Source organism: Seriola lalandi, unplaced genomic scaffold (genome assembly GCF_002814215.2).
Source record: "Seriola lalandi dorsalis isolate HSWRI2012SDOR001 ecotype SW California unplaced genomic scaffold, Sedor1 jcf7180002054901, whole genome shotgun sequence".
Lineage (NCBI taxonomy): Eukaryota > Metazoa > Chordata > Actinopteri > Carangiformes > Carangidae > Seriola > Seriola lalandi.
Window position 1 is genome coordinate 5,877,551 of NW_019525453.1, and position 24,136 is coordinate 5,901,686.

A 24,136-nucleotide genomic window follows, 5' to 3' on the forward strand; every position below is an offset into this window, starting at 1 on the left:
ACTTTGTTTTTACTTTACATAAATACAGAGACAGAAATATGGATTTTGCACAGGGCATAAGAGACAGTGATCTACAAGGTACACATGGATGAAGTGTACATTATTGTCAGTTTCTGTGTAACTTCATTACAAAACTGTCTTTCTCTACTTTTTTTTGTTTTTTTGTCCCATTTATATTTTGTCCTTTTCCTTCTTTTTCCTTCCAAGTATGTTTCTGCTGACTTTCTTGTGAGACTTCACTTTCAAATAAAGTCAACATCAATCCAGACACAACAAAAGAAAACTGTCTAACAAAGATGAAAGTTCTCTCGTCTCTGTCCTGAACTCTGAAATGACTACAGCCTGGGCTCCATTAGTTCTTCTTTGCTCAAATGCTCGTTCTTGTGCTGTTGAGGCATTTAACAGAGCTAAGGAATCTGATCCTTTCAGTGACATAATGTCCTGAATGGCAGATTAATTATCTGTTAATGCCCAACATGTGTGGATGAATGTGCACTTTTCCCACAGACTAAATTTCTAAGGTCACCCTGTTGCTCGTTCTGGTAATACAGGTATGCACTGTGCGCTTTGAAGCGTAAAAAGATCCCAAATCATGCATCAAACGATAAGATTTGTGACAGAAAAGTGCATGACGCAGTGATTCGACACTTCTGACAGCTAACAGCATGTGGTCGCACTCCGCCCTTCGTCCTCTGAAACATCAAACATGCCTGTCTTGTAAATGATGTGAGGAAAGAACCGATCTTAGACGGTTCTGTATTAGGCAGAAACCGCGCTCAGATGTCCATCATCACCGCAGCATCGCTCATCGCATGGAGAACAGCCATGAAACGTCTGTGGTTTTCGGGGGGCATTAATGTTTTTTCTGTGTACCTGACTCTAGATTGGTGGTTTTGTATGAGGTTTCAGGTTACCACCACATGACATACGCACTCACATGAGGGCTTTCAAATCCTTTTGATGTACACTGAGCCGCGTGGTTGTTCATCATGTGTCGGAAACCATGGGATTACATTGAAAGGAAAAGCAGATCTACTGATCCTTTAAACTCGCCACAGCTCTTTGCACAGGACGTCAGGTGGAACAGAGATGTATGAGGCCCATAAAGTCACCAGCTCATAAATTTTTGATTCTGTATTACCAACTATTGGTTTTGGATCATATGCACTGATATATGTGCTCATTTGTGCCTGGGTAGGAGTCTCTGTACTGTGATTGTGCAGCTGGACAGGAAGTGACTAAGATATACCTCAATATTCATAGTATATGAATATAATTCATAAGCACTATTTTATTTGATGCTGTAATCAAATCTTTCGTTGTTTCAGTCACTATTTGGGATCTCTTCTCAAACCAACATACATATTCTGAACAAAAAATTTTATACTCAAAAGTAAGACGCATAGATTTAGTTAAACTTAAATATAGATTCAACTGACTATTTATCAAATACAGTATATATTCCTCTACTTAAATTTTTTTTTTTTTTATGTTTCCTATAACTATTTAAGTTTCACATTTCATTTTACTCATGCCCACACTTGAAGACAAAATATGAATGAGCTGTGTGAGGCTTTGATTTAACAAATGAAATCAATCTTGGAAATAACCCTGATTATTAAATGTTCATCCAACAGCCAGTGAAACAGGCAGGTGAACCATCTGAAAAGTGTTTTGGAAGTGGAGGCAGAGAAAAAGCCTCATAACTGCTGCTTTAATACAGAGGATGAAATAGGCAAATAATAAATTACATAACTGCAAGTCTAATCATATTTAGCACTTGTAGCTATACAGTTTAAATTAATCAGTTTCGTTCATCTAAGCAGTAACTTTTTTTTGTTCATCTAAAAAACCTTGGTGTGGAAGGATGATGGGAAAATATAAACCAGTTTAATTGATCAGCAGTTTGTTATAATGCTAATTAGTGGTAATATTACTGTAACAGAAGTTGTTTCAACATACTTTCCCCAATGAAGTCTATAAAACACTAAATTTCACTGCTGGATCTTTTAGCAGACCATGGCAAATTTACTGTTTAACCATACTGGATTTACTGACTGTGCACTCGTGTGTCTGCATGTGTGTGTGGTCATCTTACAAGCCCTGAGCTTCCAGTTCCTGCTGGCATCAGCACGGTAATGAAGAGACTTGGCATTTCTTAAAGGATGTCATTATTTTGGGGGAATTAAAACTCTTTTTCAGCTCTGCAGTGTTTTGTTGTTGTTCGGCAGTGAACCATGTACTGCGTCCTGGAGCAAAATGGACTAGAATAGAACAGGTGTGAATTCTTGATTAATCAAATTATAGTGAAATTAATTTATTCCTCATTTTTTATGTGAAAGCCCCTCAAAAAGAAACCGTCATGATTCCCAACCCCCGAAAACATTATAAATCAATTTTAAATGTGTATCATGCAGGTTGTCATAGGTGACAAGGGTGCACGGTGGATGTTTGTGTGTCAGTTTCTAGCATTATTACTCCAACACAGGTGTGTACAGGTACAATTAGATAACACACTGACATACTGTTAATCAGTAACTGACTATTTAATGGCAGCCAAGTAATATTCCTCTATACTGTGGACTGGGCTCAGTCACTACTTTCCTCTTGTCAGCTCTCACCTGTTTTCTCTCCTCGGTCTCCTCGATCCCCTTTCTCCCCCTTCAGCCCTCGTTCTCCTCTGTCACCTGAGGGAGGAACAGACCAGGTGAAAATTATGTTGACATATAAAAAAACTCTCACTCACTTTTACATGAATATGAAACGTGACCTCAATTAACTCTGTAGATGCTGAATATTTATAGACTCCTCACAATCTAATGTGACTTACAATGTAACAAATTGTCTTGTGTCACATTACAGCTTGTTTGTGGTTTATGCTTTGAGTTGTTGTATTTATCATAGGGTCTCATGTTGGATTTAATCTGTGTCTTTTATTTGGTTTTCTTATTTTTCCTCTTGTGAATATTCTGATTCTATCATATGTATCTTGTTTATGACAAAATCACTTTTCAGAAACACTTAATCATGTAATACTACGCTGTAGAGTATAACAGTATAAACACTGGAATATTAAAGGAAAACACGGCCTGAATGTGACTTTTAAAGTGTTTTTTGCTTAACTATTCTCATCTAAGTAGAATGCACCTCTGTAACATTATGGCACATGTTTCATGACAGGCTTTAGGTGAATCATATATATGTATGACACTAATAATATCTAATAATGTTCAATTTTCAATTGAAGATCGATAATGGCAGACTTCTTCATCAGTTGAATCATACACTCACAACCAGAATGTATCCTAATGTTTAACACAGTGAAAACCACAACATATCACAAATTGGGGGCAGAAATTTGTTAAATAACACAGAGAGGCTTGAAAATACCCAACCATGGTTCAAGATAGACAGGTTTAAATTTAATAAAAGACCTTTTCTCTACCCAGTTCCTCTCATTTGTACTCTCTTGTATATTTTTAGCAGAAGCCCTGACCATTAGCAGAATAGTCAGCCCTGTAATTGCCTCGTGATATGGGCATAAAATGTGAAAATTAGAGGATACCACCCTGCGTCCTGTGTTTAATCTACCTCTAAGTGTTGTGGTTAACATTTGTTTTTTTCTGCTGCAGAGTCGGGGGAATGAGGTTGAAATAGAAGCATGGGAAAGAGGGTGCCACAAAGAGACCAGTGTCAAGGTAAGTTCTTGGAGTATCTCTACAGATGTAGATGTTTGCATGGTGGAAAAGTTAGTGCAAAGCAAAACCACTGAATCAGTATAAGTAAAAATCCTTCCCTGTGTGGTTTCTGCAAAAAAAAATGACGTATGTTTACACACGACACCTCCCTCCAATCAGCAGCTTGGATACGACTTTTTTCTCATTTGTTTTCATTTCAAAATAAGATTCTGTTCCAAACTCCCTCCGAAACAGGTCAGGGGAGAGTCTGTTTCGCTGCCATTTGTTGCTAATTTTCAGGTTTGAAACCACAAGACTGTTTTTGTCATGAAGCTATAAGAGGATCAGCTTCGAGTCGGCATTTATCCCACCTTTAATTTGACTCGTTTTTCACGTCTGAGACCACAGGTCCAGCTGCCAGCCGAGGTGGCACTCAGTCCCACCTACCATGTGTTAGCGCATGAGTGCGAGTCTATGTCTGAGTAGTGTAGCTAACACTCAACCACACCCTCAGCTGTCAGTGTCACCTCAGTTTTGACCACATCCTTAACAACAAAATAACAGTGCAAGGAAAACCCAAACACATCGCTAAGCTACTGCTGAGCCACAACAGGCAACAGATGCATTCGATTTAAAAACTGAAACTAATTTCAGTACTGACTGCCTGACTGTCAGCAATGGGTGGATGTCTGAAATTTAAGAACTTAAAAACTTCATTAATCAACATTTTTACCTCTAGGGATGGCACCGCTTTTAATCTGACTGAATTATTTCAACAGCCATCAGATGTATGGCCATGTAACTTTGTACTGGCATCCATCGTGCCCAGAGGATGAATCCTAATGAGCTTAAAGACTTTCTCTCACGCTCCACCAGTAAGATGGAAATATCTCAGCATCTAACAGATAGATCCATGTCCCCCTGTACGATGATTAGTAATCACTTCGGTGATCCTCTGACTTTTCATCTAGTGCCATCATTGGGACAAATTTTTAATTTCTCTAATATTTTCCTGTTAGTTTAATACTCGAGGCTTTGTGCAGCACACTGTGGAAAGGAATGTGATGTGTAAATAAAGTTTTGCTTGCTTTGTTAATTCTAAAATTGGGCGCTCATAGTCCAAAACCACACTACTACTACACACAACAAAAAGCATCATTGCCGAGTTCGTTTTTCAGTCTATTTTAGTAAATAAGAAAGTACATTTTATATAAATATTTAATTTCAAGAGCAGATGTCACAAAGTGATATACAACAAAAGAATATGAACAAAAAAAAAAGCAAAACAGAACAAAAACAAGCCTAAACAAATGGGTCTTGATCTGCTTTTTCAAGGTGCCGACAAAGTGTAGGAGCTACAACCTCAAAAGCACAGTCTCCTATTTGTCTTTAACCTGCAGCGAGGAACAACAAATAAACCCTGACCTCAGATTTGTACTGGTATTATGTGGCTGCAGTAGCTCTTTCATGTAGACAGGTCTCTGACCATGCGAGGCTCTAAACGTCATTACAAGAATATTGAACTGGATTCTACATTTGATTGGAAGTCAGTGTAAAGATTACATGGCTGGAGATACTTTTAGAGCACTGAGGTTTGGACCAGCTGTAAGTGGTTCAGGGATGTATTGCTAAGACAGGTGAAAAGGAAATTACAGTCAAGCCTGGAGGAAATGAACACATGTATTACAATCTGTTTTGGTTTTGCAGCCATCTAATGAATTATATTGTTCAGTATCAGCACTATCATCAGCCTTATTTCAAGCTGTAATAAGGAGCTGTTTTCAGTGCAAAGCTCTGATAAACCCACTATATGCCAGTAACAAATAACATGGGACAAAGTTAGGGACTTGCTTATGAAAAAACTGGCAACTAAATTTGCTATTTTAAAAAGACCCAGATGTTTTTCTCAGGGGTTGGTGTAGACCACAACAGATAAAAGAAGAGTGAATATTGGACTTCATTCATCAGATGTACAAAAATATGACTCAAAATGAGAGTTAAAGTTGCTCTGTGTCTGCTCAACACATTATAAGTGTGGTTCCGTCTAACCACCTTAGATTGTAATACCGTTTCAGGGCACTTTTTCTCCCCTCAAGTGGCCAAAAAGATAAATAATCCAGCTTTAAACACCAACCTCGATGATCTGTGATGCTTTAAAACCAACACCTAACACACTCCCTGCTCAGTCTACCCGCTATTCAGCTATAAAAAGAAACCATGAAGCTTCCCGGTGCTGTTTTAACAAGCTTTTCAGGATCCCTCCTCTCTCCACAGCTGAGCGACTGCCTCACTCTGAGGCCCCCGCTCACACCAGATGGTTCACAAACTCTTCACTGGTTTGTTAAACCCACTTTCAGACCCCAGATGGGTGAAAGCACAGACAGACCTTGTTGTAAACTACCAGAGTGTAGATGGTCAATCATCCGCAAAGATCCTTGTTTTCTTCATCTTGTCTCAAGTTTTCTTGAAAAACGCTTATTGGTGAGCTGCTCTTTACAGAATGAACTTGTCAATCAGACAACGTGGCCAGCGCCTTAGTTTTTGTGCATGACGCACTAAATAAAATTTATAATTGTTAATATGCACCAGTGATCATCTATAAGCTGTCTTTACAGTGGTGACCTTGAGGAGAAGGGGAGATGAGACAAGAGACGATGGCGCAGACACATCTTTGGAATAAACTGTGAAATGATTGTCCTGTTAGCATTTGAGCTAATAAGCCTGACCACTGACAATGAGCTGACTCTCAAGCATGTTCTCAGCTGTGTATGACATTCCCTTTTTATTTTATTGATTTGTAATCACTATGATTATATATATATATAATGTATATACACATAAAAAAATGACCTAAAGTGTAGTGGAGTCTGGTACTGAGTGTTGAACCATAACAACTAAGCGCCTGTGCACACAGAGACGTCAGCAGATCAGGCTGGCTCACCGTTTGAGAGCTACTGGCCGACACAGGGACTGTGAGACTCCAACACTGGACACTTCAGCCAAACCCAACTCTGACTGGCAACAGCTGTTGGCTAAACACACATACTACATACACAATGACATGCTGACACAAGAAAGACTGCAGCGCCTTATCATGTTAGTCACGGCTATGATTTCTTCCAACAGAGCTCTGTGTGTGTGTGTTTTGGTTATCATTGGCACTGTCCAGCTGGTGATGCCAGACTGGAAATATCAACACCAAATGAGGTGATGTAGATGTAGACGGGTCTGGATAAATGGATGGATGGAGTGGATGGAGGAAGCGAAGGGTGAATGAAGAAAAAAGAGCTACTTGGAAAATGCGTAAGCTTAAAGAAAAAAAATATAAATTTACAGTGCAATGGAAAATGACTGGTAAAGCAGAATACTGAATGGTCCTTGTCAGCACATAATAGTATACTGAGTCACTGCACCAAAACAGACTTTCTTTGGACTCCTTCCTTCCACAATGTGATTTACATAAATTTTAGTGCCTGTTTCTTGACTCACATGTGATTGTGCTACTGTAAAAAAACAAGCCCCTGTGCAGCAGGTTATTATGACCCATAGTTACATTTTGTTGCTAGGCGACATCTAGTGGTGGTAGTAATTATGACAGGAGTAAACGGTGCGGTGACGTAGTATAAAGAGCGACAAAGTCCACGTCAGGAGGAGGTTGTGGTGGATGGATGGGACAACAAAACACAGAATTATGACACTGAGGTTAACCACGTTGTTATTAGTATAACCATGGCAACAAAGATCATCTAATGTTGAGGAAGTACTTATTGTAACCGAAATCACAATCTTTTCCTAAACGTAACCAAGTAGTTTTAGTGTCTAAACCTAACTGAGCCATGACCGTTATTATACGACGCGACAAAGGTGGGTACGCCGCTCTCGGTACACTCAGTGTGTTCATATTGTAACCATGACAGCCAAGGTGCGGGACACCTGCTGCAATAGGGGCGCTATTTCAGGAGACACTGCTATGTTGTTGCAATTATCTATGCATTCATTTCATCTTAATTTCTTTTTTTTTTAAATGATAGTTTGACGAATGGGAGCCAGTGATGTAAACTGGATGTTATGTTCTAAGATGGTGTCCAATTTCAATTAAAGTTGCTCATTGGGAGTTGTTTAGGTTTCCATGTTTTTGCTCATATTGGATGCACGTTAGAGTCCCTCTCCCACTGCCCACACATATGAGTGGCAGCTCCCGGAGAATTTGTAGTGTTTGATGAGCCCAACAGATCTAATTGTGATATTACTTTTTTTTTGTTTTGAAGTTGTTATGATCCTCCATGAATGCCTAAAATATCTTGTGGCACTGGCTCATTTACGACAGCTGAAAACGGATTCGATCAGCACAGGCAGCTGTTTTTTATGTGGAGAAGATATGGATCGTTATGCGAGTTTAGCTTCCATGACTAAACATGAAAAGAAAACAGTGCCACCTGTTAGTGATGTAAGAAGTGTGAAAGATTTGGTTCTGCTGAAGAATTCCCAGTAAAGAACTTTTTACTCGAGCGACATCTCCTGCAGCCGTTTGAGATCTGAGTCCGTCTGGTCGCGAGTCTGAAATGATTTGAGCTGTGAATGTGTTGACAAGGTTCAACTGTGAGCTGTGCGAGACTGCAGGGAGTCACAGGCTTTTTCTTAACTTTTGAATAATGGGCTGCTGGGTGAATGCCTCGCTTTAATGCGACTACTGTTGCCCCATAAAACTACATATTTTGTACATTGTGATTCTTGAATTATCCTCAGATTATTACGTAATCGGTGTTGTACGTTCTTATTTGGTATCAAGAGATCAGCACAACTTTAAACGGTGATGAAATCAGCAGAAATTGACTTTAGATACGCTATAAATGGGATTATGAAAAGCATGCAGTGATTAATATGAGATATACAACCGCACCTTTAGGCCCGACAGGTCCAATGTCTCCTTTTTCTCCCTGAATACCTTCGACACCAACCGACCCTTTGATACCACGAGGGCCCTGCATTCCTTTTTCTCCTGTAAACCCTGAAACACACAAACACATACAGGACAAACTTGAGTTCGGTAAATGAAAAAACAGGAAAACTGGTCTGGTCATAACATGCAGCAATATCGGTCATTAGATTCTCCTCAACATGAGCAATGACACCGTTAAAAGTGCCTGAACTATCGAAGCTAGTTATTTTTTCCTGGCAATTTTAGTGTAACTCCACTAAATACATCACTGCTGGAGTTGGTCGTGCTTGGTTCCATTAAAAAAAAAAAGACATTTCTAAACTTTCTAATTGTCATTTGGTGAAGAAAGAGTCCAATCAAATTCCAAATCATGAATTACAGAGGTTGCTGTTGACAGCAGTGTAACGAGGACTTAGTCACGGACTTTGGAAACTTCTTAGCAATAGCAATTTGCATGACATAATCTAAAGAAGATACAAAGATGTTGGAAATAACGTTAACGCTGGTCTTTCACTTCTTCCACCATCTGCCAATGCATCACTCTGTGACAGCTTCCCGACGCTTGGAGGAAAATCCCTATCTTTTTTTCCACAGAAAGAATCCATCAGATTTCTACCACCCGCGATGCACAATGAGAGCATTTGTTTACAGTAAGCACGCTCAAATGTCTCAAAATTAATGTGGTAATGAGTTGCTGATCCCAACGTTGAAGTCTTGTCATCGCACTCGGATACGCTCTGATTACACTGTTGTGACGACTCAACAATCTGGATGAAATAATGAGACTGAATGCATTAGAGCCAGAAACACAAAATAAACTGATGATGGCTGGTGTCATGCTGTCTGTGGTTTCCTGTTTCTCTGCTGCAGAGGGTCAATGATTACCTTCTCAAAAACACGTTGGGAAAAACGCTATCAATCATACTTTGGAGCCGGTGCAGAAGTGTCCTTTGTTCTGCAGGACGGTCCAACTAGATCGTTCACGTCCAACTAGATCGAGTCCAAAAGGATTTTTAAGAAGCTGGATGTGACGACAGATTCCTCAGGCGTCATCGTAAACGGAGTAACAGGAGTACATGTGCTGAATTACAAACAGATTGTATCGTGGCTAATAGAACGGGCGACACAACAATCTGAAAAATCACTCAGTTTCTGTTAATGTCATTAATTATACAGGTTTACCCACAAAGCAGTGCAACCTCTACATCACGTTGGCTATTTGTTTACAATTAAAAAAAAATCTCTAGCTCCAGTGTGACTGAAGATATTCCTTAAAAAGTATAAAGAGTATAAATGTAACCAAACATTCAAAACAATTATCACATGACAAAAATGTACATTTCCTCTATCAAAAGACAATGAAAAGAGTTTTTTAGGGCAACTGACATTGATTCTTCACCTTTTTTCTATTAACTACCGCTCGTGTATGAGGGGAAGCTCGGGAGTGAAACTACTGTAAACACATTGTCTCGGCTCAGACCAACATATGAAGCCATATTTGCCTTGTACATAAACAAGACTTAAGACTGAAGCCAAGATGGCTGACAAAGAGTCTGTTTGACTGCAGCTGCCAATTACTCTGTGACGCATCATGCTGCTGATCTTTATTTCAGTGTTTTCAGGTTGGTAATCTGAACTGGCTCCAATTATTTTTGAGTCGATTACAAACCTGTTCTGACCGTTCTCTGTTTCATTTCAGTCTTTTATGCTCGTTGGGCTGAAGTCTAATTCTGAATTCTAATGGCTCTATTTGACTGGACTGCAATTGAACATGCAATAATATGTGTTTTTATATACTATAATAGGTTTATTATTTAAAGAACATCTTATTTATCTTATTAGAGTCGGACCGATTTATCAGTCGGCTGATTTTATTGGCTGATATTGGCCTATCACAGATATATCAGTGTATGACACATACTTTTATTAAGAAGCAATAATACAGTGGAAATTCTCAGGTCAAGTCAAGTTATGGAGGCAGCATTTTATGTATATTTGATCCTTTGTTTTCATTCAAGTTAAATATATATATATATAAACATATATCGATATCGGAATTCTTTTACGCCATAATATTGGTATCAGCCCCAAAAATCCGATATCGGTCGGTTTGTATATCTTATATTGAATTATATAGATAATTTAGTGCGCCATGGCTTACATGCTGTTTTAGAAGATGTTTTGCGCTGGAATGGTCACATCTAATACAAAACGCATTGTTTGTAGCCTATTAACTGTTGCACCAAACAGAAACTGGCCATCACCAACGAGAGTACTGCAACATCTTTCCTCAGAGATGACTGCTGGTACTTAAGACAGCAACTTGCTGTTGGGAGTAGTTTTGTTTTGTCTACGTTTTGGTCCTAGAGGGGATGGGGGATTGGTTTGCAATGTTTTCAGGTTAACTAATATTGAGGCTTTTTCTTTTTCCCCCCTGCAGTTAAAAAATCTTTTTATCCACTTATTCCTGGAACTATGGGTGGGGAGCCGAGGGGAGGGGGTTTCCTCCCTTTCAGAAAGAAGATAATGCTTCTTGGAAATGTCATGTGAGAGTTGCAGTTCATCGGCCAGGGGATGTGGGATGGATGATGACAGGGGAGGAAAGAGGGTGATGAATCAAGAGGTACCAAGCTGGAGGGGGTCCCAAAACATCTGGAGTCACATTGTTGTTGTTTTCATTTTACAGTATCTATGAGAAATAGTCTTTTAATGGTAATGATGTGCCAGTAGTTCTGCCTTGTGGTTTTGGGGGAATTACCTGCGAGACAAAGACAGATGACACGTCCCACTGGCCCTGTCCACACCCTGTCTGAAAATAAATCACCATCCAAAGTGTAGGGCTTTGTTTTCTTAAGTGGATTTATATGCCCTTTTATTCTCTCTGCTCACTGTATTATTAATGCAACTGAATGTAATCACAAAAGCAGAGCTACACTTTGTATAAAAGGTAGATAGATTCTCAACTTTTAAGCCACTTCAACCTAAATCCTGTTGTGTAAGCTTGTAACTCAAAATGTGATGTTTACATCAGACATTTATGGGGCAGGTAAATTTTATGAACTGTGGGATTGTAAAACTCATCCAAAAACTATGTCAAGCCAAAAACTCAGGGGGAATACATCAGAAAATCAGACATTTCTTGACGCTGTACTTGTGCATTTCATCACTTCACTTTCATTAAATCACAAATAGTTTCACTGATCCTTACTTTCTTACACAAGTTACAAAGATTGAAGTAGGACACTTCCAAAGCTGTAATTCCACAGCATTTCCAGGATTTGTTTGCAGAATTCAATGCAGAGCAACACAATTCTGAATAAGGAAGTCCTTTTTCCAAACTATGCAGACAGCCAAGCTGCAGTTTTCAAATGCATCTGGCTGGCGACACATTTATTCGGGTGAACAACCCCAATAAATTCCACACTACATATGGTAAACACTGTGTCAACACATGAGGTCGGAGGTTTTCAACCTTTACTGATGTTAGGTTTGCTCGTCTCTTTCCACATCCTAAAATATCATCACCCCACACCTCTGACAATCTGAGACCTGCTCAATACAGTAGGATAAATGTTGTAGAAAATATAAAATAATGAAACAGATACTATGGAATTTAGTAATTTACAGTTGAGTTTAGTCTGAGGTTCTTCCAGAGATTATATGATGATTTGATGCACCTTGCTTTATTATTTCTCATGGAAACTGTGATTATCTTGAACTTTTTATGCAAGGTAAATATGAATGAATTCTGGTTGCACCCACCTCTCAAGCCAGTCAACCCGGGAGCCCCAGGGGACCCAAGTGGTCCGGTGTCACCCTTCTCTCCCCTCGGTCCCGGAGGCCCTGCAGAAAGAAGGGAACAATATGATCAGAGTTGACGACATAATGCATACGGCTTATGATGCAAATGTTGCTGCAAAATCTGTTGTTGACAGTATAAATCCTTTACTACCAACACTCTCCTGTATTTATGTGGCACCATATGTAGAGATGTAGCAACAAACAGGCAAACGGGCAGCTTTGTGGAGCATGTTAATAATAAGGAAAACATTGAGGAAAAGCTCGGTAACAGTAACAGTAGATGAAGTTTTGTGATGTAGCCAAGATGTTTTCAAACCCTCAGGACTGATGTTCACCTCGGGACACAGCTTTACACTCCAGCTTCACTTATCGCACCATGTAATTCTTACAAACTGGAAAGTCAGCAAGGATTTACTGGTGATCCCTCCAGAAGTAAAAGGTTGCAGAGTTGGACAGTTGTACAGGTTTTCACTTCTAAGTAGCATTTGTACAAAAGCTGTTTTTATTATGTTATACAATTTGTTTACTTTAAATCAGTGTCTTAAACTAAAACAGCAATTTTACAACATGTCCATGAAAACATAACCAGACTGAAATGCCATCCATTCATATGAATTCACATTAAACTTCTATTTCTGTTTCATTTTATTGCTGAACAAATTGAAGATGTGGGCGGCAGTACACAGGTCTGTTGTAAACACGAATGAGAGGAGCTTTCATTCCCGAGATAACTCTTCTCTTGGAGCGGAAACGGTGAGTTTTATATTTTGGGAAAGCTGTTTTGTTTGGAATCAATAAGGATAGAGATATGAGCGGCCGCGTTCTGCACTGAGTGTCTCTGTTATTACAACAAGGTGGAGCGTTTATCATCAGAGGTGTTGCCAGTGTTATGGCAGGCACGGATCTTGTCGATTTTCAACTGAAGAGGGAAACACATGGGGCCGACATTTGTTTCGCGGAGCAACATGTGAGCCTCTAGTTCCTGCAGATAATGATTTTAATTCAACGTCAAGATACATATATACAAACACACACACACACACATAGACACACAGAATGAAGGCCAAACTGGGACTTACAACTGGGCTCAGGATTCAATCCAAAAGTTTGTTATACTTGGAGAGGGTGAGTGAACGAAAGCCAAATAGTGAGTGAAAGAGAGAGAGAGAGAGAGAGAGAGAGAGAGAGAGAGGTCTGGCCACAATGGGAGCCACATGTTTAACAACACAGCTTGTGGGACTGCTTAGAAATTCAGGGCTTGTTATTGTCCAGCACATGTCCAGCGGCCCCGATACTTCAGAGCTCTAAAGTTCTTTCGCTTGCAGGTTTCTGACGGTGAGAAGCTGCAGACCCGACTTTGAGATACAGATCTGCCTAGTGCTGCCTCGAGCCGCTTCGCAAATGCATCCACTTAACTGGTAACAGCAGGTCATGAGACTGTGAGGAAGGTCACATCGAGAGGGGAGGCTGTGGCTCCACTAACCCACGTAAGAGTGTGTGTGTGTGTGTGTGTGTGTGTGTGTGCGTGTGTGTCAGTGCAGAGGACAGGAGTACAGGCTGAACATTGTCCACTGAGACTTGCAGGTTTTGAGTTATAGAATGAGGATTAAGAGCTAAAAAACAATAACCCTGGGTTAATTGATTGGTTGAACAGAAATCAGAAAAACAGAATAAAAGCGGAATAGTTGCAGCCGTTTCATTGGCAGAAACACCCCCTCAAAAATCCAATGATTTCCTTCGAGCTGAGTTAATGCTTGGTTCACACTTTCTCATCCACTCCAGTTCCAGCTCATGTCAAACTTGGATGAAACTAGGATGCATTCCTTCAAAAAATACGCTGCATCGCCAGTCAGTCAATCAAAACACAACAAATTATTTAGTTGAATGTGGCTTCATCGTGTAAGTGTTTATTCAAATTTGTTGTAATCTGACCAGGAAGCAACTATTCTGTCTCATCTGTTTTTCCCCAGAGTTGGCCAACACCCCGTAAATTTTGCTACTGGAACACTTATAGGTGTGTGTTGTGTATGAGCACAGCTATAACAGAAAAATACCACTATAGAACAAAAAAACAACAGCCTACAGCCAGAAGACAGCCAGACAGCTCATCCTTTAGAAACACCACTGAAAACTCTCACCTGCTCTTGGGCTACATGAAAAAGTCAGCGGTTCTCCACAGTCAGTAGGATTCAGCCACTTGGGACAAACTCCTGTACAACAATAGATATGGCAATGCATCCAATAGTTTTCGTTTTGAGGCCCATGAAGACATCTACTTCTACTATCCACCAACTGAGACAACTGGCACAGTTCTCCTCATTTGTCCACACTGCTTTCTTCCATCGTGATGTTGGCCGTGCACAAAATCATCCGTGGTCACAGAATCCAAGGCATGAAAACTTGGGAGTTGAATACCAGAGGTTTTTCTTCAGCAGCAGTGAGTGAGCCCTTCGCTGAGAGACAGCTGGACTCACTCAGTAATAGTTGAGCCTCTTTCAACACATTCACTCAAAATGAAGTTTACTTATGTCACCTTACATAATGTCTGGATATTTCATTTGCCTTTCATTGCCACTTATTAAGAGCCATCAACACTTTAAATTGTCTGCTTTTGAAGTTATAGTTTTGAAAACTCATGTGGAGGGTCCTCACAAGCATTGCAACACAGAAATGTGTGCACGCATGCATCTGCCTGCATGCCTCAGCTTCAGAAGAGACAGTTCACCCTGGTGGTCCTGAAGTTAATAGTTTGTTTTAGCAGAGCTTCACATTATTAATCTCCTGGCTCTCAGAGTCCTACGTGTTCATTCAACTGACAGTGTTTCAACAATAACAAGCTGAATGGCCCCTCCAGGATCAGCCTGAACACATCTCACAGCACCGAGTCCAAGAATACAACACTGGTGAAGAGTGCAGGCGCCTCCGTCCAACATCCAGTTTGCATAACAACTCCACTGCGGAGTGGAGCGACAGAGCAGCGAGCTCTTCTTTGTTTTGTCTTTTACACGTGGGAGGGTCGCGGAGACGAGCAGAGGTCGCAACACTGTGATGTCACGGCATGTATGTTTAATGTATGTGGAGATGAGGAGTGTGTTGTTAAATTCATCACTATGTCAAAAAGGCAGAAAAGTATTTGCTGTTTGAGGATACAGGATGTTGTTACGAAGAACATGTGGCCTGCAGTGTTTATTATAAATGGGCAGGGTTGTGTTGACATTTGTTCTGTTAGAGGATTTAGCCATATGCAAATGTAATATATGTATATATATACTGAATTTTCATAAATGAAAGTTATATCCATATATAATAAAAACATATATGTTAAAATAATATGTGACACCCAGTTGAAATTGAAACCAAGTTTGTATACAAATGTCTATGTATGCTTCTATTGTGGATATGTTATGTAAATAAATATCCATGCCAAAGCCTGTCAGTACATGCTTGCAAGTTGTTATACAATATAAAAATCCATCAGATATTTTACACCCTAATAGGTGACATATGGCAACATCACTCTTGATATAAGGAGATATATGTCATATATCACATTTCTGCATGGGTAGTGCAGTATTTCTACAAAGTGTGCTGGATTATCAGAGTGATACTGTAAAACTTACTTTTCTTTGTAAAATGTAAAAAAAAAGCAATAACCGAATACTGTATGTCCAATGGATGGACATGCAGTTGTAACAGATAACCATGTTAGAGAAAAACGGACATTTCCCTGAGGAATAAGGCTGAGACCTTTCCCAGAAAACGAAGGAAAAGGATCACCTGCATTGCAAACAACAAGGATGCTATCTAGTCTAGATCTGGATAAATCCAAGGATAATATGGACATAAAGTCAGCAGACCAAGAAGTGCATACATCACTTGGTTGCCATACTTATTGATGTTTGTTTTCTTTTGTAAAATATATTTCAAATGTTGCAACTAATAAGTGAGAAAAAAAAGAGAAATGAATGCAAGCGTGAGGTTGTGTGAGTGAGTGTGTGTGTGTGTGTGTTAACTGAGCCGAGGAACTCTTCACTAGTAAAACAAACATGCCGCTCAAAATATACATTAATGGTGATCAGAGGACACTGAGGCTGTAAACGTTTCCAGGCCTCAGCTCAGCTCAGATCAACTTGTAACATATGAGCAAGTGGAGAACAAACTCAGCCTGCAGCGCTCAGCAACAACAGATCATCAGGCTGAAACCTGCACGTCACTAATGCTGCACCAAAAACCCCTGTGACTCAATGTTTTTGTGTTTTTTTGGATGATGAATCTTAATATAATACCGCACATCTGTCAATTGTCAAGTTGTGTAATCTCCTGACGCAACTTGGGAGAACCTTCTTGGAGGTTGAATGATGAAACGAGTTGCACAAATTAAAAGGATGAAAATGAGAAAATAAAACTGGGTGGGTGTAGGCACAACAAACACAGTGAATAAACTTAGCCTTTGTCCTCTGATGCAAATGTTGCTTTCCTCAGCGCACTGAAGCATTTTGAGTTATTGAAACTTCAGACTGATTCATGTATGGTGGAGAGAGATACATTTTCACAGCTCCAAAACATCAGACTGAGGAAATACTTTGCGAGTGGTTCATCTGACGGCCATGATACGATCCTCTCTGTCCAGAAACAGCATTGACTTAGTTGGAAAGTCGTGCGACATTGTTCTATGGTGTTAAAAAAAAAGGAAGACTACAGGTGTGAGTGGTAGATGAGAGTACAAAACATTTGACATCAACACTTTAGAAGCGTTTGCTCCAGCTAAAAACAAACTCAATCTGTCCATAACCAAGTGCTTTAGTTTAGTCCAACTAAAAACCACACCTTAACAATGCCTATTTGCCACGACTGCAGTTTTTCCTTGAGCTTAAACCTACAATAACTGTTTTCTTTTTGGCTACTTATGAGCAGCAGAAACAACAGAATCATCCATATGAAATCGTGTTTCTCTCCACCTCATCAATGTGAGTCCAATATTTACTCTCTTTTAGCTCAGTTTTTGGTCTCTACCTACTCCCGAGGAATGTATCTGGCTCTTTAGTTTCTAAATGCTTCACTATGTTCACCAGAGAGTTGTAAAATTTGTCAGTCTGCTGTTTGGTGCTGAGCAGTCTGTGGACAATTTCTAGAGTTTCTGCTGCAGCCAAATATGACGCTATGAGAGCAGTGGGAATGAACATTACAGTAAAGCTGCAGGCCAGACAGATAAACTAGTGACATGGATTACAGCTGTTTTAATTAATTACTTAAACTCAACCACTGCATATAAACTGAATGCTTGCTAGGCTCTGCACAAGCATGCATAAAGGGACTAGTTTTCTCTCACATACACACACACACACACACACACACACACACACACACACACACACAGACACACACTTGTCAAATTGAAATATAGTGTTTTTGGTTTATGCCAATTAAACCCGTACACCAGAGTAACATGGTGATGTACATAAGACTGGAGAAGGGAGTAATGAAACAACAAGAGGAGGGAGGAGGAGGAGGAGGAACAAAAATATGGCACAGAATATGAAAAGGAAAGAGGGGAATACCACTCAGCGAGGGCAAGAACTTGCGGTCATGCCATTTCACCAACATCACAATGTTTTTCTCTACAATACTGGGAAATACACGTAGCGTGTCCTTCTTGGCTTCTTACGTTTGAAACCTGAACTGTTTTGCTTTCTGGCAGTTTAGACTTTTCAGCTTAGTGCATTTGAAAAAGCGTAGACTCCACAGACGCTGTGGAGAGCTATAGAAGCCTATGTAGCAATGAGCTCATACTAGTTAAAATGACGCTGTAGATCACACAAAGTTCAGGCAACAGGCAACCTGATGTAGGTCGGCTCAAGGGCTGTCATCTAAAAGCTGATGATTTCACTGCACTTCATTTTATTTCAGTTCCCTCACAGAGTGATGGTTGTGACTGGCTGTTCACTTTATATCCAAGTATTTTTTTTTTACTTTCATTCTATTTAGTTTTATGCTTCGGCCATTTTAAAGGGATAGTTCAGGTTTTTTGATGTGGGGTTGTGTGAGGTACTCATGATTAACTAGGAAAGCCGACCGGGAGCATGGGCACACTAGCAGAGCCAGAGAGGGAGTGTTTTAGACACTTTTAAAAACGCCTACTGAGACTGTATTCCTACGCACAAGCGCACCTACCGAGCACACTGTATTACGCCGCAGGTCAGCTGAGTGAATCAGGAAGCAACTTGTGTGTAGGAATACGGTAGCTCAGCGGTTGAAAAAAAATGTGTTTTCAAAGGAAGATAAACTGCTGAAAATATTCTACATGAAAACATTTAATCCAATATCCATTCAAACTGATATTTAAAACATGTTTTTTCTCATGGCCCCGTGCACAGCCACACATAGCTCTGCTAGTCTTTCCGAACTGGGAGTGCGCTGAACAGAATCTACTGCAGGTAATGTGCCTATATATGACTATATATGAGTACCACACACAACCCCATATGAAAAAACCTGAATTATCCCTTTAAAATGACCGAACCAAAAAACTAAATAGGATGAAAGTAAGGACAGGCGGATGGAAACAAACAGCAGCACAACGCCAGACAGCGCGACTTCTTTCTGTTGTTCGCTCGTACACCTTCAACTCCAGCGTCTGGCTGACAGCGTCTGGCTGACAGCGTTGGCAGCGGCCCGTCAGGACAGACACGCAGAGGTGCTGACCCCTACTATGTGTGACTGTGTGGGAAATTAAAATGAAAGAAAAATGATAGATACAACCCCGCCAGAACGATGCATTGAGTAGAAGAGCTGATGCTCAGTGGACTCTGAAAAGCCTGGCTCGTGGACAGACCTAGTAGGTTCCATTATTATCTGAATGTTATTGTATCATTGATTTTGCTTGGAGACTCACAACCTTTTACAGAAAGCCTGTTACAGACTGAGAGTGTGGAGTTTGATAGACGCTGGCATTTACCAGGCAGCAAAGGTCTAATAAAAGACGCTGGAAATTGAAGGACTCAGTGTTTTTGCAGTTTGACCCGTACAAGAGACTAACAGTGAGGCCATTCTGGCTTCTCCTGAGCTGACCTGCACTGATCTGTGTCTTACAAGACATTGAGGTGCAATAATAAATGAGTGGAGAGCGCCTGTAATGACTTTTTGGATTCAACTTTTGGAAACTATTGGTGTGCATTGGAGTGGAGGTTTTCTAATGTTCATCTGATCACAATCAGAAAAAAAATGACCATTTATGTTTGAAGCCAATTTAATATAATATCTTTCTAAGGATTTGTGTCCCATCACTTATTGTCTAAACACTAGTCGTCAATTTCACCGCACCCCATTTTTAAACAACCAATCAGCGCCCACTGTAGCCTGTTACATTTCTGTTAGTTATTGTTCTATACCTGGAGTATGCCAACCTGCAAAACCACACCGTGGTCAAGTGATGAGGTGCGGACGTTGCTCTGTTTGGTATGGTACTGATTTCCTCCATTGTTCATGTGTGTATCACCTTGATCTGGGGACCCCCAGAAACCCCCTCAATGACCCCTAGGGGTCCCTGGACCCCACTTTGAGAACCACTGATCTACAGTACCAAAAGGAGATGGAGTTTGCTGCTCCTAAACAATAAATGAACTCAAGCAAATGTGTGAAATCATTTCACAGTTTAGCTGTTTGAACCTCATTACTGGTATCAACCTCTGGCTAACCAATCGATGATGATGTCATGCACACGCAGTGTGCAGGTTCACATTAAAATCATCTGATGCATTTACTCTCACGGCAGATGTTACTGTAAATACTACCATGTTGCGTAATCATTTACTACCTGGAGAGGCGTTTTGCATCGCCCATCAAAAAAGACCTCAAGCGATGTTTCAAACAGCTTCTCGTGTTTCTTTAATATTAATGAAACAAGGAACATGTGTGGCATGAACATGTGAGTCCCGGAGGAATTAAAGGCAAATGAAGTGAAAAAAAAGAGGAGGAGGCCTGAGAGGAGAAGGGAACAGAACAGAGGAGGATAAACATGGATAGAGATGTAAAACTTTTCTTGGCTAAGGTGACTGTGAGCTAACAATGAACAAATGGGCTTGCGGAGCTAAAACTAATGACAGAGCTGAGTGGTTGAGTTTTCATTCTGGATGTAGCGTCTAAATTTAACCCACAATTGTTTCCAGGTTGAGGAGGAACGGCATCCCACCCACATGTGAAGCACACACGAGATCAGGGGTCTCATTCGGTTCGAGTTGCCATCAATCAGCTCGGGCCGCGTCCCCTGCCAGCATTACATCATGACATACCTATTCTGACTTTAACAAGCCAGGGAAGTCATTTGGTACGCTGGCAGCGAGAGTCGCACCAAGTCGGGGCTAATCAGCTCGGAACAGATTGGAGGAAGAACATTCAGAGTTGCTCAATACCCCGGGGTAATAATCCCACAGTGTAAAATCACGTTCACATGCTGGGGTCACTTGCATTCAATCCCACTGCAAACATGTATTGGCTCAGACGAGCGGCGGTAAATGATCTCTGTGCAGCACTGAGCTCCACCCAAAGGGATTCATTATACCAAAAGTCAAAGTTCTCACGTTCTGGGGCAGTAAACTCATGTTTTTCATGTATTCTTACTTCTTCTTCCTCTTATTACTTCTTGATGTTTTTTATAAGGCATGGATGTCTTGTTTTGTAAATTTCACATCACAAATATTTTGCACATATGCATGATACTGTTATCCAGAAAGTCCCTTCTTTGTCTCTTCTTTGTTCTCTTTTCTATTACGATTACTCAATTCCTTCTTAGCAATGATAAAGTTCTGCTGAAGATGTTATGCTTACATAGATCATAGACCTCTGTTGCTTGATCCATTACCAACTGTTCTTAGGCATTTCTCTAAATATTGAATTAATTTTAGCACTGCACAATTAATTGAAATACAATCAAAATCATGATATGGCCAAGTGCAATATCCAAATCGCAGGAATTGCTAAAAAAAAAAAACATTGCAGGATTTTTTGCAGTAAAATGTGTCACCACATTGTTGTGCATTGTTAGCACCATAAGTGTTGCGGTGCTACAGAGACGCCCCGGCCTACAAATCATATTGTCCAGACGTACCAAAACATGTAAACATGTTTGTTTGGCACAAGACCCAACAGAAATTACATCATCATTTAAACATTTTTTTTGTGAAAATGAAATGCAAAAACAACCATTCCAACTGAAATCGCATATCGCAATATCTGCCAAGATTATTGCAATTTGATTTTTCTTGTATATCATGCAGCCTTTATCAACTTTGATCTTTGCAGTTCCCTCCTGTGGTTTTGACAGAATCTTTTGATATATAAGCAGTGGCGTGCACAGACTGTTTAGGGGACTGAGGTGAAAGTGAATAATTTCAGTTAATCTGAGGTCTCTGAGCCAATCACACTTAGCAACAGTTTTTCCGTAGAGCTGGCGATGCTCACACTGAGCTGACGCATCAGCAACCTCAACTATTCAAGTCATGCTTGGCACGGTGTTAAGTGTTTATCCACCGTACAGCATGGCAAGGTAAAAGGTGTTGAAGGTGGAGTTAGAAGCCGGTCAACACAGAGAGAATGACACAATATTGATGAAAAACAGGGATATCAGCGCACATTTTCATACCGCCTCTCCAGGAGGATATTTTGTTGTGTTGCAGTCGCTTGTTCACATGAAAAGCGCCACAAACGATTGTGTAACAAATAAAAGAGGAGCGATAATGACAAAAGTTCAATCCTTGCATGAGGCCAATCACCACATGAGGAAGGTGTGAATGTTGGATTGTTGATTTTGGAAAGTTACAGGAACAGTGTAATCCGACGGCAGAAAGGCGTTGGGGGATTCCGAAGATATCTCACCACGTAACGAGCACTTTGGCTGGTTTATAAAGCTTTAGAAGGGAAAGACCACCCCAGCACGATTCCATTACCAAGCAGGACCACAACATCATCACCTGCTGTCAGCACTCACAGAAAACATGAGTTCATGGCTTGGCGGGGCTCGGCCCAGTTAAAATCAGGCCCGTGGAAAACCACCATTAGCATTTTGAGGTTAGAACTGGGATTAAAAGTCTAATCCTCTCATAACCACTGATTTAACATCTTCTCAAATGTATCTAGAACTTTCTTACTGGTAAAAATATACTCACTGCAATGACGTTGAAAGAATGTTTAGAAAAAAAAAAAAAAAAGACTAAAACTGAGTTTAGCCTGACAGATTTTGGACAAGTGTCTCCTTTGGGAACAGCCACATCCCAGTTAAGTAAAAGCAATCTGAACAGACATCAATTTCTCTTTCTCTGACCTTCTATTATGGTGAGGTTCTTCAGGGTCATGGAGTGCTCCCAGTCCTTCAGGCGGAGGTCCTCTGTGATCGTGTTGAGGATCTCCATCTCGTTCCTCAGCTGGGCCTCCGTGTGGACGTGGGTCACCCATAAACTGCTGGTGTCCTCGGTGATGTTGCTGATCTGGATCTGAGCGGCAGGAGGAGGTTAGATCATCAGTATGCTGCAGTTAGACAGCACCAGTAATATTTCCTGTATTGTTTATGTGCCGCGTATAAATGTTAATTTTGTGCTTAAAAAATCTTCTCAGTTGTAGATTTGATGAATACGAAACTTGCGATGAACCTGCAAATCCTGTATCTTCAACTTGTGAACAGTGATGTCATTGCTGAAGGTGTGATTGACAGCTCCCACCGTCCAGTTAACCTCGTCCAGTTTCTCCCTCAGCCCGCTCACCTTCCCTGAGGTTTCCCTGACAGAGAGCAGAAACAAATAAGACTTTTCATTACATTGTACAAAGTTTTCATTGTGATACAGTTACACTTTTATACTTTGCAAATGAGGATCTTCAGTGTCATCTCTGTGTGTGTGTGTGTGTGTGTGTGTGTGTGTGTGTGTGTGTGTGTGTGTGTGTGAGTGTGTGTGTGTACCGGAGCAGGAGGTCCTGGTCACGGAGCCAGGTGGAGGCTCGGGCCACCTCCGAGCTCAGGCCCGTCAGGTTCCGGCTGGCGGAGCTGCTCAGAGAGGACAGCCTGTCGTCCAGCTGCACCAGGTAGCCTTCTGACTGAAGAGAGTAAGTCTGGATGCTCCTCAGCTCCACCTCCACGCCCTGCAAGGAAGAGACCATAGCATATTCTCCACTGCTGTGGTAGTATCTCACAGATATGCCGGACTGAAAGGCGTGTAAATTAAACTATTTTCAATCCCAAAAATGGCCGAGACAAGTGAATAAATGCAGCCTCATCCATCAACAACTGCTTTACTCCTCTTCGTTACCCAAAAAATTATAATCTGTAACTTTTCCATATTAAAATGTCTAAAAATGACAAGATCGATGTGATATGTGTTTTGAGTTGTGTTCTTACATTATCCCAAATGTTTCTATCAATTCTCAAACATAGAAAAATACGTGATTTTAATCATGGTAACGGTCAAGGTCAGCATTGTGGTTGCCTGCCAGAGACTCAAAATGGACTTTTATCTACGTTTAAGTCACACACACTTTTTACACCTTGGTGGTTTTCAACTATATATTTGAGCCAGATGAAGGATTTTAGTCATGAAACGTCTGGATCTGAAGTTATCAGAGAAACAAGCTGAGAAAATGTTAGACAGCTCAGCTTCAGCCACTGAACTGTGTCGGTGAGTCTCTGAGTTTGTTATGGAGAGGAGGACAGCTCGGACAATTCACAAACTACCCCCCC

General features: G+C 40.6%; 1 protein-coding gene across 3 annotated transcripts in view; it reads right to left on the reverse strand.

The window, feature by feature from the left end:
* The window catches only part of scara5 (scavenger receptor class A, member 5 (putative)), a 92,445-nt gene that overhangs the window by 23,141 nt on the left and 45,168 nt on the right, over positions 1 to 24,136 (reverse strand). For all 3 annotated transcript variants that reach the window (XM_087180363.1, XM_023430023.2, XM_087180364.1), the window contains 6 exons: positions 23,363 to 23,541; positions 23,058 to 23,184; positions 22,733 to 22,901; positions 12,379 to 12,459; positions 8,578 to 8,685; positions 2,622 to 2,687 (listed from right to left, as the gene is read on the reverse strand). In XM_087180363.1, coding sequence (XP_087036489.1) covers positions 2,622 to 2,687; positions 8,578 to 8,685; positions 12,379 to 12,459; positions 22,733 to 22,901; positions 23,058 to 23,184; positions 23,363 to 23,541 — 730 coding nt within the window. The remainder of the gene's footprint in view (positions 1 to 2,621; positions 2,688 to 8,577; positions 8,686 to 12,378; positions 12,460 to 22,732; positions 22,902 to 23,057; positions 23,185 to 23,362; positions 23,542 to 24,136) is intronic.